The sequence below is a fragment of the Lampetra planeri genome, chromosome 49 (genome assembly GCF_965212315.1).
Source record: "Lampetra planeri chromosome 49, kcLamPlan1.2.h2, whole genome shotgun sequence".
Taxonomy (NCBI): domain Eukaryota; kingdom Metazoa; phylum Chordata; class Hyperoartia; order Petromyzontiformes; family Petromyzontidae; genus Lampetra; species Lampetra planeri.
The window spans coordinates 9,525,813-9,543,133 of NC_136155.1; the positions used below are offsets into that span (position 1 = coordinate 9,525,813).

General features: G+C 53.3%; 1 protein-coding gene across 1 annotated transcript in view; it reads left to right on the forward strand.

The window, feature by feature from the left end:
• LOC144734002 (uncharacterized) overlaps nt 1–17,321 on the forward strand; it is a 138,568-nt gene that overhangs the window by 101,397 nt on the left and 19,850 nt on the right. The window contains exon 21 of the mRNA XM_078616031.1: nt 16,829–16,912. Within this exon, the coding sequence (XP_078472157.1) occupies nt 16,829–16,912 (84 nt within the window). The remainder of the gene's footprint in view (nt 1–16,828; nt 16,913–17,321) is intronic.

Below are 17,321 nucleotides of genomic sequence, written 5' to 3' on the forward strand. Positions count from 1 at the left end.
CCCAGGGATATGCAAATCCCAATCCGATTGTTTTTCACTAACCGTATGGCACAACATGGCGGACAGGGTCCGATTAAGCCGTTCCACCATACCATCCGTTTGTGGGTGGTAGGGAGATGTCCGTATTTTTTTTGTACCCAGCGCCGCACACACCTCCCCCAACAATTTCGAGGAAAAATTCCGGCCTTGGTCTGTAAGGAGCCTCTCCGGCGCCCCTTTGTCCATAACATACCCAAAAAGAAAGGCGTCTGTGATAGACGCCGCTGACTGGTCAGGCAAAGGCCAGGCCATCGGCCAGCGGGAGAGGTACTCCACCCCGACCAGCAAATATTTATTTCCCCTAGCGGATGGCGGAAAGGGTCCCAAAATATCTAACGCCACCAACTCATTAACTCGAGACACCTGGATGGATTGTATCGGCGGCACATATGGATGTTTAGGTGGCTTACGGCGGGCACAATCGGGACACGCGCGAACGTGCCCGACGACATCCGTCGTCATGCCGTACCAATAGTAGTCTCGCTGCAGCGTCAATAGCGTCTTCTGCACCCCCAGATGTAAAAGCGTGTCACAATGCAGAGTCCTAATCAATTCGTACCGCAATAATGCCGGTACAACCAGACGCCAGCGTTCCTGCATCCCTTCCCTCCACATCAGCAAGCCATCACGGAGAGCGGTTTCCGGCACGCCTCCCGCACAGAGTCGCCCACTTCCCTTCACAGGCCGCTTACGTAACGTTACCAAGGAATCATCCAACATCTGTTCCCGAATCCACACAGACCTCGGGAGATGTAGAATGCCATCAGCCGGTCCCCCATCAGCCGACCCCGCATCAGTCGGCCCCGGCTCAAGCGGAGCTTCCGGCACTTCGACTGCCAGCGCGACAGGCGGAGGGGGGTGCTGAATCGGGCCACACCTATGCGTCCCCGACGCACACGCGCAAGGGGATCGCTGCGGCAGCCTGGAAAGTGCGTCCGCATTAGCGTGACGCACTCCCTTCCGATGGTGAATTTGGAAGGAAAATTCTTGCAGCGTGTCCAACCATCGCGCCAGCTGGCCGGATGGTTGGTCCATTTTAAGAGCATACTGCAAGGCCGCATGATTTGTGCGAACAATAAACGAACGACCGTACAGATACGGTCGAAATTGGCGGAGAAAAAAAACAATAGCCAAAAGTTCCCTGCGAGTGACACAGTAGCGGGTTTCAGCGGGAGACAAAACCCAGCTACCATACGCGACCACGCGTTCTACACCACCTTTGGACTGAGATAACACCGCCCCAATGCCTGTGTCACTCGCGTCCGTATCCAGAATGAAGGGATGCGCAAAATCCGGATAATCCAACGTCGGTGCCGTAGCCAATAGATCGCGTAGGCCTCGAAACGCCGCCTCCTCTGGCGGTCCCCAAGCAAATTTGTGTCCTTTACCTGTCAGGAGATGCAAAGGCCTCGCGATCGTAGCAAAATTTGGAACAAACCTCCGATAATATGAGGCGAACCCCAAAAACCGACGCACATCCCCCACCGTGGCAGGGGTTGGCCAGTCACGGACGCACGCAGTTTTGTCCGGATCTGTGGCCACCCCATCCGCACTGACGATGTGCCCCAAATAACGCACGGAGTGTTGCAGCAGGTGACATTTCTTGGGCTTAAATTTCAAATTAGCAGAACGCATCCTGGTGAAGACGGCCTCCAACCGCGATAAATGCTCGTCAAATGTGCGGCTGAAAACGATAATATCGTCCAAATATATAAGACATGTCTCCCACTGCAACCCCGTTAATACCAACTCCATCAACCTCTGAAAAGTGGCAGGGGCCGCATTCAGCCCCATCGGAAGACAGTTAAATTGAAATAACCCCTGCGGCGTACGGAAAGCAGTCTTTTCTCGCGAGGACTCGTCGAGGGGAAGCTGCCAGAAGCCCGAAGAGAGATCTAGCGTTGAAAAGAACTTCGCCCCCGACAAGGCATCGAGAGAGTCGTCCATACGCGGCAGGGGATACGCATCTGCCACCGACACCTTATTTAATTTACGAAAGTCTACACAAAATCGCAATTTGCCATCTTTTTTCTTGACCAAAACAACAGGTGCGCCCCATGGGCTGTTAGACGGAGATATTATGTCCGCAGCCACCATGTCATCCACTGCCCCTCGAACATGCTCTCGCTCAGCCGGACTCATCTGATGCGAGTTCAACCGAATAGGGGCAGCGTCCCCTGTGTCAATATGATGGTAAAGCAACGAGGTGCGTCCTAAGTCCAAATCATTGGAGCTAAACACATCAGAATAGCTCGATAACAATTTACGAATCGCACAACGTTGTTCCCCGGAAAGAGCTGAATTCTCCCCACACAATTCAGCAATCCAGCGGTCATCTACAGCTCCGGGGCCCGAAACACCTCCAACAAACCCCCGGCCGGACAGATCATCATGAGCTGTAAACGCAGTAGTGGCATGTGCCACAACGGTACCCGCCGGCACACACACGCTTTCGGCACTCGCGTTAAGCACCTGCAAAAACGGCTGCTGGTCTGGCCGAACAATAGTTTGTGCACCAACCAGCGCCGATCCACCCGTGATGGTGGCGGACGGTGACAACAAAACCCCAATCGCTCCTTGACGAGCAGGTACAGGCTTCCGATAACGCAAAGGAATGAGAATCTGTGAGCCAGGTGGAATATCAACAGACACTTCGGACAACGCCTGCACCTGGGCGACAGGAGCAGGTCGCCCCCAGGGCGACGGCAAAAAGGCAATTTTACGGCCTTCCGGTAATTGAATGCAGTTCTCATTAATTCTAATTAGAATGGGCATTTTGGCCAGAAAATCGGTCCCTAATAAACAAAGAACCGCAAGAGACCTCGAAATGAACACAATTCCCGAGGCCGACACTCCCCCGATAGCGATTGTAGCATACACCTGGCCCACAATGCCCATGCTACCCCCGTTCGCGGCGACGCAGGAAGCGTAAGCCGGACTCACGGCCTCTGGTGGGATGTTCAAGAGATGGATATTACATCTGAAATAATGGTCGCGGACGCTCCGGAGTCTACCAAAATCCGTACGTCCACCCCTTGTATCGACCCAGGTACGGTGGACGAACCGGTAGCGGCCGCGACGACCCGCTGAGCCAACTTACGCCACTGCGTTACCGAACGACAAGGCACAGTCAATGGTCTCCCGTTATTAAAAACACCCGGATCGCATGACAACGGTGATGAGTGAGGTGTCAAGCCTTGCCGGGTGTCTGGTGCGCACCGACTTGCCTGTGCTGGCGAATCCTTCCTTGGAGCGGCCGCTGTCGGGGCCTCCTGCTGGGGCGGACCCGGGACGCGGGCCCAGCAGTCCCTGGCATAATGGCCCTTACGCCCGCAGCGGAAGCAGTCGATGTTGTTGCGCCTTGCTGCGGGCGCCCCGTCCCGACGCGGCCGTGTCGGCGGCGCAGCCCGCGGCTCCGGCCACGGAGCAGCGGCAGCCGACAGCTCCTGCGGGCTCCTGTCGTCCGGCACATAAACTGCTTTCTTGGGGTCCCAACCCACGGCTCCCCCTTCGACGATGGGCCCACCCGTCCACGCCGTAACTTGCTTCCACCGGCGCAGGTTGAACTGGGCGTCCAGACACTTAGCCGCAGCCCGGGATGTGGGCTTCTCGTGACCGCACACCGGCATGGGAATGCCGAGATCCCGGGACAACTCCAACATCTTCCCCAGGATGAGAGGTTCCAACAGGTCAGGCTCCATCTCCGGGTATGCGGCCATTGCCAGCTCCAGTACCGCGCCCCTATACGCCACCGGAGACTCCTCGGGTGCGCGTTGTCGTTGCACAAACCGGCGATGAGCATCATCCGGCGGCTCGTAAGCGTCTGCCATCTCGTCGAACACACCATGCAATGTTTTCTTCTTCGCGGCTTTTATAGAGCGAAAGAATCTAACGGACTCGTCATCAAGGAGAGTCGGAAGAACTTCTAATGCCTCGGCGTCAGTCCACCTCGCCGAGCGTACCGCTGCCAAAAATCTGCAGGCGAACGCACTCCAATCGCCCCCGATGGAGAATTCCTTGACAGTCGTTAGGTGACGACTGCGACGCCTTGGCGCGTTCCCTCCAGCCGCTGACTCTTCCGGTGGCATGTTCAACATGGCGTCGCAGCGTGGTGTCGACAAGATGGCGGCCTTCCGTCGCGGAGGGCCCAAAATGGCGGCTTCCCGCCTTTCGTCGTGCGCCACGCCCAAGATGGCGTCTTCGTGCCGCGTGGCTGATGGCGTCGACATTGAAGACAACCCGGACTCCTGCGGACCACCAACATCGCCTTCCGACGCCGTCCTCGGCGTAACGAGCTCACACAACTGCGCAAGCACGTTCTTGAGAGTTTCAAGTTGCTCCGCCATCTGACTCCATCTTAAATCCGCGTCCTTTGGTGCAGACTGGTCCGCCGACGCGGCGACATCTTGGACCCCTGGACCCGCACTCGTTCCAGCACGGATCTCCTCCTCTGCCTGAGTCGGGTCCACCGCAGGAGGAAGGTCATCGTCGTCGGAAGATGAAGCCGATGCCAGAGACGGAATATTCTTTTTTCTCAGTTGTTTAGCCATACCGTTACACTTCTGACACCAGTGTAATAAAAGACTCGGACGCTTCTCTCTGTCCTGTGTCCTTTATTTGGGTTCGATCTCTTTTCCCTCACGGTACTCCCCTATATACTCTCCACTCTGCAGCCCCAGGCTGCTGTCGCTCACGTAGCCCAACTCCCTCCTAGCAGCCCCGCTGCTGTCACGTCGTGCAGACCCCTGCTGCCCGACTCCTCCCTTGCAGACCCGCTGCTCTCTGCAGCCTCCTCGCTGCTCCTCCTGCCCCGGAGTCGGTCACCGTTGGCCGACGGTGCCGATCCTCGTGGCTCGGGTGTGTGGCGACCTCGCCACTCTCTCCTCACCCTTCGCCCTACGTGGCCTCTCACTTTCCCAGTCCCCGATCACTCCCGACTGCTTCCGGTTACCCCCCTTATAGACCCTTACCCTCTCCCCCACGTGACGTAACTCCTCCCCCCATGACGTCACTTCCGGGAGGTCGTTTACGCCCGCATTACAGATGTGTTCCAGTTCATTGGTCGGAAATGCAGTGGGCCCTATGGTGTAACGTTTTGATGGGCCGGATGGTGGTGGGGATCAGGTTTCAGATAGGAATCTGTGTGGGTGGCTTTCCTGTAGACAGTGTCAAACAAAACATCCAGAAATGGTAGCTTACCATCCTTCTCCACTTCCATGGTGAATTTGATGGATGGGTGTATGGAATTGATGTGGTTGAGAAATTGGTTCAAAGCTGGCAGACCATGTGGCCAACTGACGGAAGTGTCATCTACGTATCTCTTCCACAAGGAAGGACGTAGGGTGGATGTCTGGATGGCATTTGTTTCAAATTTCTCCATGAAAACATTCGCTGTCACTGGTGATAAGGGGGAACCCATGGGGGTACCTTCATTTTGTTTGTAGAAAGTACCATTCCAGGTGAAGTGTTGGTAAGGCAGTGCCTAACCAAAGTTGGTACTTCAGGATTCAGTCCATGTTGGGCCAAGTCTTCAATTATTGCTAAGGTGTCAGGTACAGGAACCTTGGTGAACAGGGAGACTACATCAAAGCTGACGAGCAAATCATTTGGGGACAGTGAAATGCCCTTGATTAGAAAGACGAAGTGAGCTGAGTTAAGTACTGCTGAGGTAGTCTTGCCCGTCTTGTTGTAACAGCTCTCTCGCTGTGTTTCTTCCTGGTTCAGCAGTTGCACTGCTGGATTATTTTTTCCGCCTGAGGACGACCGCTTGTGTTGCGATCGAAACGTCGTGATATGTTTTTTTATTTTTTTCTACCTACGTGACTTTACTGAAAGAACCAAAGAGTATGGATTTCTGCAGTCACGAAAGCTTCAAATCAAGATTGAACCAAGATAACTGTTAATTAAATATAGGAATGACATGTTAAAAGAAAATAAAGCCAATCAACGTTTAAACGGCTCATAAATGGACGTCACTGATTGGCTGAGGACATGGCTCAGCCCACTTACGAGCACTCGGATTGGCCGAAATTGGCACCTGTGTGCATAAGATAAACATGTTACCGTTATCTTCTTGGTTCTTTCGGTAAAGTCACGTAGAAGGGAAGTAATAAAATAATAAAAATAAAACATAATAAAACAATTCTCACGACGTTTCGGCCACAACGCAAGCAGCCGTCCTCAGGCGAAGAATGAAGCACCTCCAAGCTTGGAGCGTATATTTAAGCTGGGTTAGAGGGGGGGAGGTGGGAAGAAGAGCGCCTAAACAAAATAATTTGCATATCAAGAGGAATTCAGCATATGGAAAATGCGTAGGAGGTGGGCGGGGGGGGTTCCAAATCAATACTATGCCCGTGCATTATGCAGGATTAGCAGCATCAAAGGGGGGGGGGGAGGGGGGTAGCATTAACAAAGGAAAGGAATGTTAATAGTATGTAGCTGCAGTTACTAAACAACCACGTAAAAAACTAAAGTATAAACTGCATAACAAACTAAAGTATAAACTACATAGCATCATCAGTATACTTACTATACTCTACAATAAGCTGAGTTACTAACAGTAAGTAATACATAAAAAAATTCTACGTTGTAAAAAATTATATAATATGCTTCCATCTAAACTGTATTCTCTTACATCACATGCGTCTATACCGTACTATATACTGCCATAGGCAAACCCAACATTAAATTACATACTGTATTGCTATAAACCACCCTATACCTTATACATTTTAATATAACACTATGTATTATTCTACCCACCCTAATGTGTATCGAAATGGTTTATTACGTCCTTCCAGTGATTGCTAAGCCAGAATCCATCTTCTCGGTTAAAATTGTCTCTGTGTTTGTATATGTGGATCGCCTCATGAACGAATCTCTCATGATAGCCAGATGGCTTGCAGAGAACCTCTGTCTTGGAGAAGTCAATGTCATGTGAGCCCACTGAGTTGTAACAGTGATCTGCCACGGCTGAGGTGTTTGTCCTACAGTGTTTCAGGTCAGCTTTATGTTCACGGATGCGGTCTGAGACATGTCGTTTGGTTTCCCCAATGTAACTGCTACCACAGAGGCAACTTAGTTTGTAGACACCAGGGTACTGTATGTCTGGAACCACATCTTTTACAGACGGTACCAGATCACGGATTTTATGTACTGTGTTGAATCGGACCTGGATCTTGTGTTTAATCAGGATTTTGGAGATCTTTTTTGTGACCCCAGCAATGTAGGGTAAGGTGATGGTCTTGAAAGGCTCCTCAACAGGATCCTTCTTGATGGTTGGAGTGATGGCTTTGCGGATTGTGTAGTCGGAGTAACCATTAGCCTTAAGAGCTTGGCGTACGTGTTTGAGTTCACTGGAAATGTGTTCATGGTCGGAGATGCATTGGGCTCTATGATATAGAGTCTTGATGAGGGAATTCTTCTGGGATGGATGGTGGTGGGAATCCGGTTTTAGATAAGCAGGTACGTAGACGACACTTTTGTCATCTGGCCACATGGCCGGCCTGCTCTAAACCAATTTCTCGACCACATCAATTCCATACACCCAGCCATCAGATTCACCATGGAAGTCGAAAATGATGGCAAGCTACCCTTTTTGGATGTCCTAATCAAAAGGAGACCTGATGGTTCAATGAGCCACTCTGTCTACAGGAAAGCCACCCACACGGATGCTTATCTAAAACCGGATTCCCACCACCATCCATCCCAGAAGAATTCCCTCATCAAGACTCTATATCATAGAGCCCAATGCATCTCCGACCATGAACACATTTCCAGTGAACTCAAACACGTACGCCAAGCTCTTAAGGCTAATGGTTACTCCGACTACACAATCCGCAAAGCCATCACTCCAACCATCAAGAAGGATCCTGTTGAGGAGCCTTTCAAGACCATCACCTTACCCTACATTGCTGGGGTCACAAAAAAGATCTCCAAAATCCTGATTAAACACAAGATCCAGGTCCGATTCAACACAGTACATAAAATCCGTGATCTGGTACCGTCTGTAAAAGTTGTGGTTCCAGACATACAGTACCCTGGTGTCTACAAACTAAGTTGCCTCTGTGGTAGCAGTTACATTGGGGAAACCAAACGACATGTCTCAGACCGCATCCGTGAACATAAAGCTGACCTGAAACACTGTAGGACAAACACCTCAGCCGTGGCAGATCACTGTTACAACTCAGTGGGCTCACATGACATTGACTTCTCCAAGACAGAGGTTCTCTGCAGGCCATCTGGCTATCATGAGAGATTCGTTCATGAGGCGATCCACATATACAAACACAGAGACAATTTTAACCGAGAAGATGGATTCTGGCTTAGCAATCACTGGAAGGACGTAATAAACCATTTCGATACACATTAGGGTGGGTAGAATAATACATAGTGTTATATTAAAATGTATAAGGTATAGGGTGGTTTATAGCAATACAGTATGTAATTTAATGTTGGGTTTGCTTATGGCAGTATATAGTACGGTATAGACGCGTGTGATGTAAGAGAATACAGTTTAGATGGAAGCATATTATATAATTTTTTACAACGTAGAATTTTTTTATGTATTACTTACTGTTAGTAACTCAGCTTATTGTAGAGTATAGTAAGTATACTGATGATGCTATGTAGTTTATACTTTAGTTTGTTATGCAGTTTATACTTTAGTTTTTTACGTGGTTGTTTAGTAACTGCAGCTACATACTATTAACATTCCTTTCCTTTGTTAATGCTACCCCCCTCCCCCCCCCCCCCCTTTGATGCTGCTAATCCTGCATAATGCACGGGCATAGTATTGATTTGGAACCCCCCCCGCCCACCTCCTACGCATTTTCCATATGCTGAATTCCTCTTGATATGCAAATTATTTTGTTTAGGCGCTCTTCTTCCCACCTCCCCCCCTCTAACCCAGCTTAAATATACGCTCCAAGCTTGGAGGTGCTTCATTCTTCGCCTGAGGACGGCTGCTTGCGTTGTGGCCGAAACGTCGTGAGAATTGTTTTATTATGTTTTGTTTTTATTATTTTATTACTTCCCTTCTACGTGACTTTACCGAAAGAACCAAGAAGATGAATCCCTGCAGTCACGAAAGCTTTAAATCGAAAAATGTTACCGTTAGTCAACAATGTTAACGTTAGTCGAAACCACAGATCCTATGGGAAGTGAAACGTTAACCGCAAAAAACAAACTGATATCACCGTTAAGCAAGGAATTACTCTCCCGATTACATTGTGTGCGCTTTGGTTTATGTGAATAAACCGGAGAACCCGAAGGGTATCGAGAGAGAATATACAAACTCCACACACGGAGAGGTGCCCAAGTTGGGAATGGAACCCCCCACCCAGGTGCTTGCTGTGAGGAACAGACAAGTGTGGCACTACTGGTTTATACACTGCCGCCCATAAGTAGTTCCAATTGCCAACGCTTAAATTTATACTTGGGATATTCACTTTGTATATGTAGTGGTGGTGTTGACGTGCGCCGACAGTGATGGATTATGGGGCGGCGCGGGGTGCGGGGTTGGGCACGCATGTGGGCGTGGTGTGGACGCGCGCGCCGGGAGTGAGTGAGTACGGGGCGGCGCGGCGTAGGGGATTGTGCGCGCTGACACGAGGTGAGAAAAGGGGATCGTGGGCAGCGCGCAGTGATTGGTCAAATGGGATGGGTGCTCTCAGCGACGTCCGCAGAATGGACATAAAAGAGGACGCGCGGGAGCACTCGTGGTTGTTGTTAACCAGTTGAAGATTGAAGACGGAGTTGAAGAAGTAGTGCCCTGAGACCCCTAGTCCCGCTGTCCTTGTCAGGACCGGGGCCCTGTGTGGCTCGGAGGCGAGACTGTGGGACCCGTGGTCCGACGCCCATGTGGGTCGGGACTGTGGGACCCAGAGTCGAGACGGACACCCCGGCTGGGTGTGTTCCGAGAGGCTACGGGGCGTAAGAGCCCGTGTTGGTGTAGCCAGGAGAACCGTGTGGGTTAGGCTGGTGTTAGCCACCCGTGTAACTAAGTGGGTGTTGGTCACCCGAGTAACTATAGCTGGTGTTAGTCACCCGTGTAACTATAGTTGGTGAAATAAAAGAGTGTGCTACCCGTGAAGTCGTCTCCCGCCGAGTTACTACATTACAACTGGCGTCAGAAGTAAACCTGTCTTCAAAGAAAAGAATGGATACTAGGAAGACTACCCGTACCCACGAGCGAGATCGGGAAGACGACGGCGTACCGGAGACACAAACCTCGGAAGGAGAGGACGAGGAGTTGCCGCCAATGCAGCACTTCGCGGCGATGGCCGACGCTCCGCTTGCCTCCGACACCAGCCTACAGGACGCACACTCCCGCCTGGCGGAGTTGCTGCTCGCCGCCGCTGCAATTTTGGCGGACATCACCGTTTCAGCGGGCGGAGGGACGGCTGCGGGGTTGGAGGAGGGAGCGCGGCTGGAGGGATCCCGCCAGAAGGCGCTTCGCGCCAAAAGTTTTGAAGTTGGCGCCGTTTTTGAGGGTCCGCCTTCGGTTGGCGGGAAGCGCGGACACCACGTGGGCGGAGATCTCCTCTCAGCGCAGCCCGCGTCATCGGCGCGCGCCAGAGCTCTCCATCATGCGCCTGCAGACGGAGCCGACATTTTCTATAACCACAGCGGCGCGCGGGAAAATCATTCCTCGGAGGCCGACGACCGGGTCTTCCAGCAACGATTGCCCGCGCTGACGGCGTTCAAGGCGGACGGGGGCGACTGGGGAGCCTTCCAACGAAGGTTCCTCACACATCAAGAAATGTCGGGGTGGTCCGACACCACTGCCCTACGCGCGCTGCCAGCGACGCTCGACGACGACGCGCTTGCAGCCTTCACATCTGCCCCAAGGTCGTCTCGCTCAACGCTCCAGGCCGCGCTACATCTAATGGCTAAGGTGTTCGGCCCGCCCTTGACCTGTCGCCACCATTTCTACGAACGGCGCAAGGTGGTTGGAGAAACAACGCTCGCCTATCGCACGGCGCTGCTCGCCCTGGCGGACGCAGCTTTTCCCCGCATGGACAAGGAGGGGAAGGACGCCATGGTGACGGAGCAGCTGCTGGCGTTGGCTCACGACCTGGGAGTCCCCAACAATACGGCGGACGAAATGGACATCTGCTCCCTGGGGATTGCCACGAGTATTCACGCATACGAAGTCCTCAAGCGCAAGCGGACGGTCATCTGCGCATCGGCGGGGATCGCGGCACCTGCCGCCACGGTCACCGAGCCTCAGCCTGCTGCGGCTCGGGAGGAGGCCTTCACCGTATCAAGACCGGGGGAGTGGAGAACGGGAGGTCGTTCGCCCACACGTTCATCCCGCAAGCTGGAGCAACCGAAACCTACGACGTCCCTCATCGTCTGCTACAACTGCGGCCTTCGGGGTCACGTCGCGTCCGGGTGCCGGGCTCCGCGTCAGCGTGCCACGGGACCACGTCCGGACGACGACCAGGGCCACAAGTCGTCCCAGCTAAACCCGGCAAGTCGCGGCACCTCACACGCTCGGTCCACATACACGGCACACTCGGGTCGCCGCTTCGCGGTGGGGGGACCGCGTATGGGTACCGGGGATTCGGTTCGGCGAGGGGGGTTCGTACACGGCCCGAAAGCAGTCGAATGGTCCGAATTGGCCCACAGGATGGTGGCTGCGTCGGCCGGGTCGTCCGTGGTAACGGGGTTTATTGACGGGGTTGAGGTCCGGGTGCTTGTGGACACGGGTGCGTCAGCCACTATCATTTCGGACCCTATTTATAACATCCTTCCCGTCCAATGTCGACCCCTTTTGCCGGTGGACGTACCATTTTACGCGGCGAACGGGGGATCCTTGGGGATCATCGGCCAGATTCGGGCGACTATTTGTATTGGCGATATCAAATTGGCGGGTCCTATTTTTGTATCATCATCGCTGGCAGTTCCTTGTTTACTAGGTACGGACTTTCTGGCTAAAATGCCCATCAAAATTCTCATAGATCAGGCCTGCATTGAGCTTCCATCGGGACGGCGGGTTGCATTTTTGACGAGTCCTACGAAAATACGCACGGTTTGTGCGACGGTGCAGGCGCTGGCAACTCAGACTGTACGGGTACCCCCGGGATCGCAAATGTTGGTACCCCTTCGATTGAGGAAACCCCTCGGGGTGGATGCGGGGGGACAGGGAGTTCTGTTGGGGCCGTCAAACAGAGCTGTTGGGGGCCTCGGCTTAGCGGTGGCTCAGACCATGGTGCGGGCGGACAGTGAGCCGTTCGTTATGGTCCTGAATATGGGGTCGCGGCCAGCCGTAATTACACAGGGAACAGTGCTGGCTCACGCGGCGCCGCTACCCGTCGAGGAACAGCTCGTTGCTCACGCGGATTCGAGGGTCGATACGCATCCTCAAATTGAGGAGGGGACAGAGTGGTTGGACTCGTTGTGTGCTGGGTCTAGTAACTTGTCTAGTGTGCAGTTGGGTGCGTTGAGGGGCTTGTTACTCGAATTCACTGACGTGTTTAGCAGACACAAGTATGATATTGGCTGCACAGACCTGTTGCGCCACCACATAGCGACGGGGGACGCGGCCCCTATTCGACAGAATCCCTTCCGGCTCAGCCCAGCCGAGAAGGAGCATGTGCAGTCGGCGGTTAATGACATGTTGGCGGCCGACATCATTTCGCCCTCTTCCAGTCCGTGGGGTGCTCCCATCGTCCTTGTTAAAAAACAGGACGGGTCCTTGCGGTTCTGTGTCGATTTCCGCCGCCTAAACAAAATCTCAATGGCCGACGCATATCCGCTCCCCAGGATGGATGAGTCGCTGGATGCCTTGGCGGGAGCACAGTTTTTTTCGACGCTTGATCTGCTTTCGGGATTTTGGCAATTGCCCCTCGATGACGAATCGAAACCAAAAACCGCTTTCCGGACACCGGGAGGCCTATTTGAATTCAACCGATTGCCCATGTGCTTACATTCCGCTCCCGCCACGTTCCAGAGGCTCATGGAATTGGTTTTGTCAGGACTCCAATGGGACACCTGTTTGATTTACCTCTGATATCATCGTTTTCAGCCGGACTTTTGAGGAGCACCTCCAGCGACTGAGAGCGGTGTTCCTCAGGATGCGTTCCGCTAAACTTAAATTTAAACCGGCAAAATGTTACCTGCTTCGGGAATCAGTCAGGTACTTGGGCCATATCGTTAGCCGTTCAGGGATCTCGACAGACCCTGCTAAGACGCACTCCGTCAGCTCATGGCCAACGCCAACCTCGGTCACTGAAGTCCGCAGCTTCATAGGATTCGCCTCCTACTACCGTCGTTTTGTCAAACAATTTGCCACCATAGCCAGGCCCCTGCACGCTCTGACGGCTAAGGGTGTGAGGTTTCACTGGGGGCCGGAAGAGGAGGCTGCGTTCTGCTCCCTTCGTGACGCCTTGGTGTGTTACCCCGATTTCACGCAACCGTTTCTGCTCGACACGGATGCCAGTAACACGGGTATCGTGGGGGTGGTCGGGGTGGTCGAACGGGTGGTCGCCTACGGTAGCAGAGTTCTGTCACCTGCGGAACAACGCTACTGCGTAACACGTCGTGAATTGCTGGCGATTGTTTTTTTTATACAGCAGTTCAGGCCGTATCTTTACGGCCGTCCTTTTGTGGTTCATACGGACCATGCGGCTCTCCAATATGCTATGCGGGTGGCGCAACCCTCCGGCCAATTGTCCCGATGGTTGGAGGTCCTTCAGGACTACCAATTCACGACGATTTACCGTAAGAGATTGCGCCACTCGAATGCGGATGCCTTGTCGCGATTGCCGCCGCGCACGGAATGCGCATGTCTGCTGGGATCGGCGCGGTGTAAACCCTCTGTCGCCGCCCCCGCGGAAGTTTTGCTCGCCGCCACTGACACTACGGGGGTCGACGCTCCCACGGGGACGGACTCGTTACTAGCGTTGCCTCTCATCGAGTGGGGCCGTCTCCAAATGGCCGACAGCTCCCTACTCACGCTACGTCGGAAGGTTGACGCTCCCGGAGGGGGGGAAACGCGGGTCAGTTCCTGGGTGTGCAGACAGGGCCTCTTGATGAAGTGGGACAACATGTCTCGGTGTCACGCGCTCGTTGTGCCATTTGCTATGCGGGGTAGGGTCGTTCTGGCTGCTCATGAACGACTCATGCATCTGGGTTTTCACAAAACGCTTGCCCTAATCCAGCGAGACTATTATTGGCCGGGGATGGGCAACGACGTGGCGAACATCCTTAAGGGATGTGTAGGGTGCGCCCAAAGAAAACCGCCACCGATAGCGGCTAATCCACCGCTGCAATCCATTCAGGTTTCACGCACAAACGAACTGGTTGCGCTCGACATCTTGGGGCCTTTTCCCGCTACACCTAGGGGTAATAAGTACCTGCTGGTTGGCGTAGAGTACTTCACCCGTTGTCCCATGGCATGGCCACTCGCCAACCAGTCGGCTGCGGCAGTGGCGGACGCCTTTGTCCAGGGCTATGTTTTGGACAAGGGCGCCCCCGAACGCTTGCTGACGGACCAAGGGAAACATTTTTCGAGTGTTTTGTTGCGCGAGGTGTGCGACCTGTTGGGTACAAAGAAAGTGCGTACCTCCCCGTACCACCCGCAGACTGACGGAATGGTTGAACGTCTGAACAGGACCATTACTTCTATGCTGTGCCAACAGGTCTGCAACGATCAGGTTGATTGGGACTTACAGGTACCTGGGGTACTCGCGGCCTATCGAATGGCCCCTCATGCGGCGACGGGGTTTTCCCCATTTTTTCTCATGTATGGGCGGGAGGCCGATCCGGCCATGGACGTCCAACTGGGGATTTCCCAGCCACGCGAAAAATCTAAATTGGCAGACCACATCAAATTTAATATCGCCAAACTGGCTGAAGCGCGAGAGGCTGCGAGATTGAATTCGCGGTCTCGGCAGATCGCGAACGAAAGGTTGCATGAACGAAGGGTGCATACGCACGATTGGAAACCAGGCGATAAGGCCTGGCTGCATTGTCCACATACACCGTTGGCTACGTCCCCTAAATTGTTGAGACAATGGAGGGGACCGGTGGAAATTGTGCGTGTTGCACGACCCCAGAGTATACAGATTAAATGAGAAAAACGCCGTTGGTACGTGCACCCCTCCCGACTGAAACCCTTCGCGGCACCGCGTGACCCCACTTTGTGCCGTGGCGACCGAGCGTGTGATGTGGCCGTCGACTCGGGGAGGGATGTGTCGCAGGCTGATCCTCACGTGTCTCTGCCTGACCCACCCCCAGGTGTCTCGGACCTGACGGCTGTTGACCGTCGGGAACCGGAACCCCGCGGCACGCGCGGATCTCCGATGCCTGGCCCGTGCCTTCCTGGACTGCCGGCACCACCGGACGGTCAACCGCGTCGGGTGCCGTACGACGGACCGGCAAGGCGAACTCGTGCTAGGACACAACACTTTTCATGAAGAAAAAAAAAAAAAATTCTAACCCGAGCTCGCCGCCGCGTTCCCCCTCTGCCGGGGTAATGTCCCGTTCAAGGGGCGCTCGGAAAGAATGGGACGCTGCACGAGTCGGAAATTTTTTTTTTTTGCATACACATTTATTGTTGTCACTCGCCGGATTGTACATATTGTTCTTGTTGTGTTGTTGTGATTGTTGTTGTGTTACGGGGCACACATGAGGGGGGGGGGAGTAATACATTTTTATAGCAGCCGGGTCGGCTGCGAGCTATGTGGTAGGGGGTGATGTAGTGGTGGTGTTGACGTGCGCCGACAGTGATGGATTACGGGGCGGCGCGGGGTGCGGGGTTGGGCACGCATGTGGGCGTGGTGTGGACGCGCGCGCCGGGAGTGAGTGAGTACGGGGCGGCGCGGCGTAGGGGATTGTGCGCGCTGACACGAGGTGAGAAAAGGGGATCGTGGGCAGCGCGCAGTGATTGGTCAAATGGGATGGGTGCTCTCAGCGACGTCTGCAGGATGGACATAAAAGAGGACGCGCGAGAGCACTCGTGGTTGTTGTTAACCAGTTGAAGATTGAAGACGGAGTTGAAGAAGTAGTGCCCTGAGACCCCTAGTCCCGCTGTCCTTGTCAGGACCGGGCCCCTGTGTGGCTCGGAGGCGAGACTGTGGGACCCGTGGTCCGACGCCCATGTGGGTCGGGACTGTGGGACCCAGAGTCGAGACGGACACCCCGGCTGGGTGTGTTCCGAGAGGCTACGGGTCGTAAGAGCCCGTGTTGGTGTAGCCAGGAGAACCGTGTGGGTTAGGCTGGTGTTAGCCACCCGTGTAACTAAGTGGGTGTTGGTCACCCGAGTAACTATAGCTGGTGTTAGTCACCCGTGTAACTATAGTTGGTGAAATAAAAGAGTGTGCTACCCGTGAAGTCGTCTCCCGCCGAGTTACTACATTACATATATACAGAAGGTGTCGGTAGGTGGAAGCTATCTCTAGCTGTGCAGATGCAGCTTTTGCGAGTGAAAATGGATTATTAACCGTCTACTGAAGTATTTTGCATCCGAGTAGAATGTCTATTTCCTATGTCACACGTGTTTCAGTGACCATTGGGTATATATGCACATGGGTACATTTTATGTATGTACCATGTTGTCTTGATTTATTTTATTTTGGTAGCCTTTACAGTGCAGTATATCAGCTTTGAATGCTGTATTTATAATGTGTACGAGCAACAACTTAATATTTTCTCAGTTTTTTAAGCACAGCAACATGAAAGTTAAATATTAACTAAGAGTTCACATCGGCGCACATTTTTCATGAAGATGCTGATAAGATATGTTGGTTACTGCTGCGGTCTTGTGACAATGTACTTCCAGGATGAAGGGGACGGACAGAAGGTCGAGGTGGTTGAATACCTCTCCAGAATGCTGTGTGGACAAACTGTGAGCATGACACTGAAGGTACTTGGAAAGAAAATGAGCAGCCTTCACGGTGGCATCCAAGTGCCTGTACACGCAAACAGATCGGGAGAATTGTCCTCAACATGATTCATCACGATGGACGTGGCCTCTTTGCAGCCAACTGCATTGCCCAGGTTGCAGCATTGGCTTTGTTTACAATCAGCAACGACTCCGATAACTTGGACGCAAGTGCACCAGACAAAGATCCCCCGTGTAGCCTTAACAGCCAGCACAATTCCCGGCCACCTTTGTCTCCCTAGCGGCGATGTTTAACACACCGCACCAGGTACTTATTTCAGTATCGGTTCAGATAATCGTCACTGGTGTTGGTCGCAAGCGGGAAGTGAACTCGGGTCACCGGGTTTGTAGCGCAGCTCGCTAATCACGACACTACCACAGAAGTGCACAC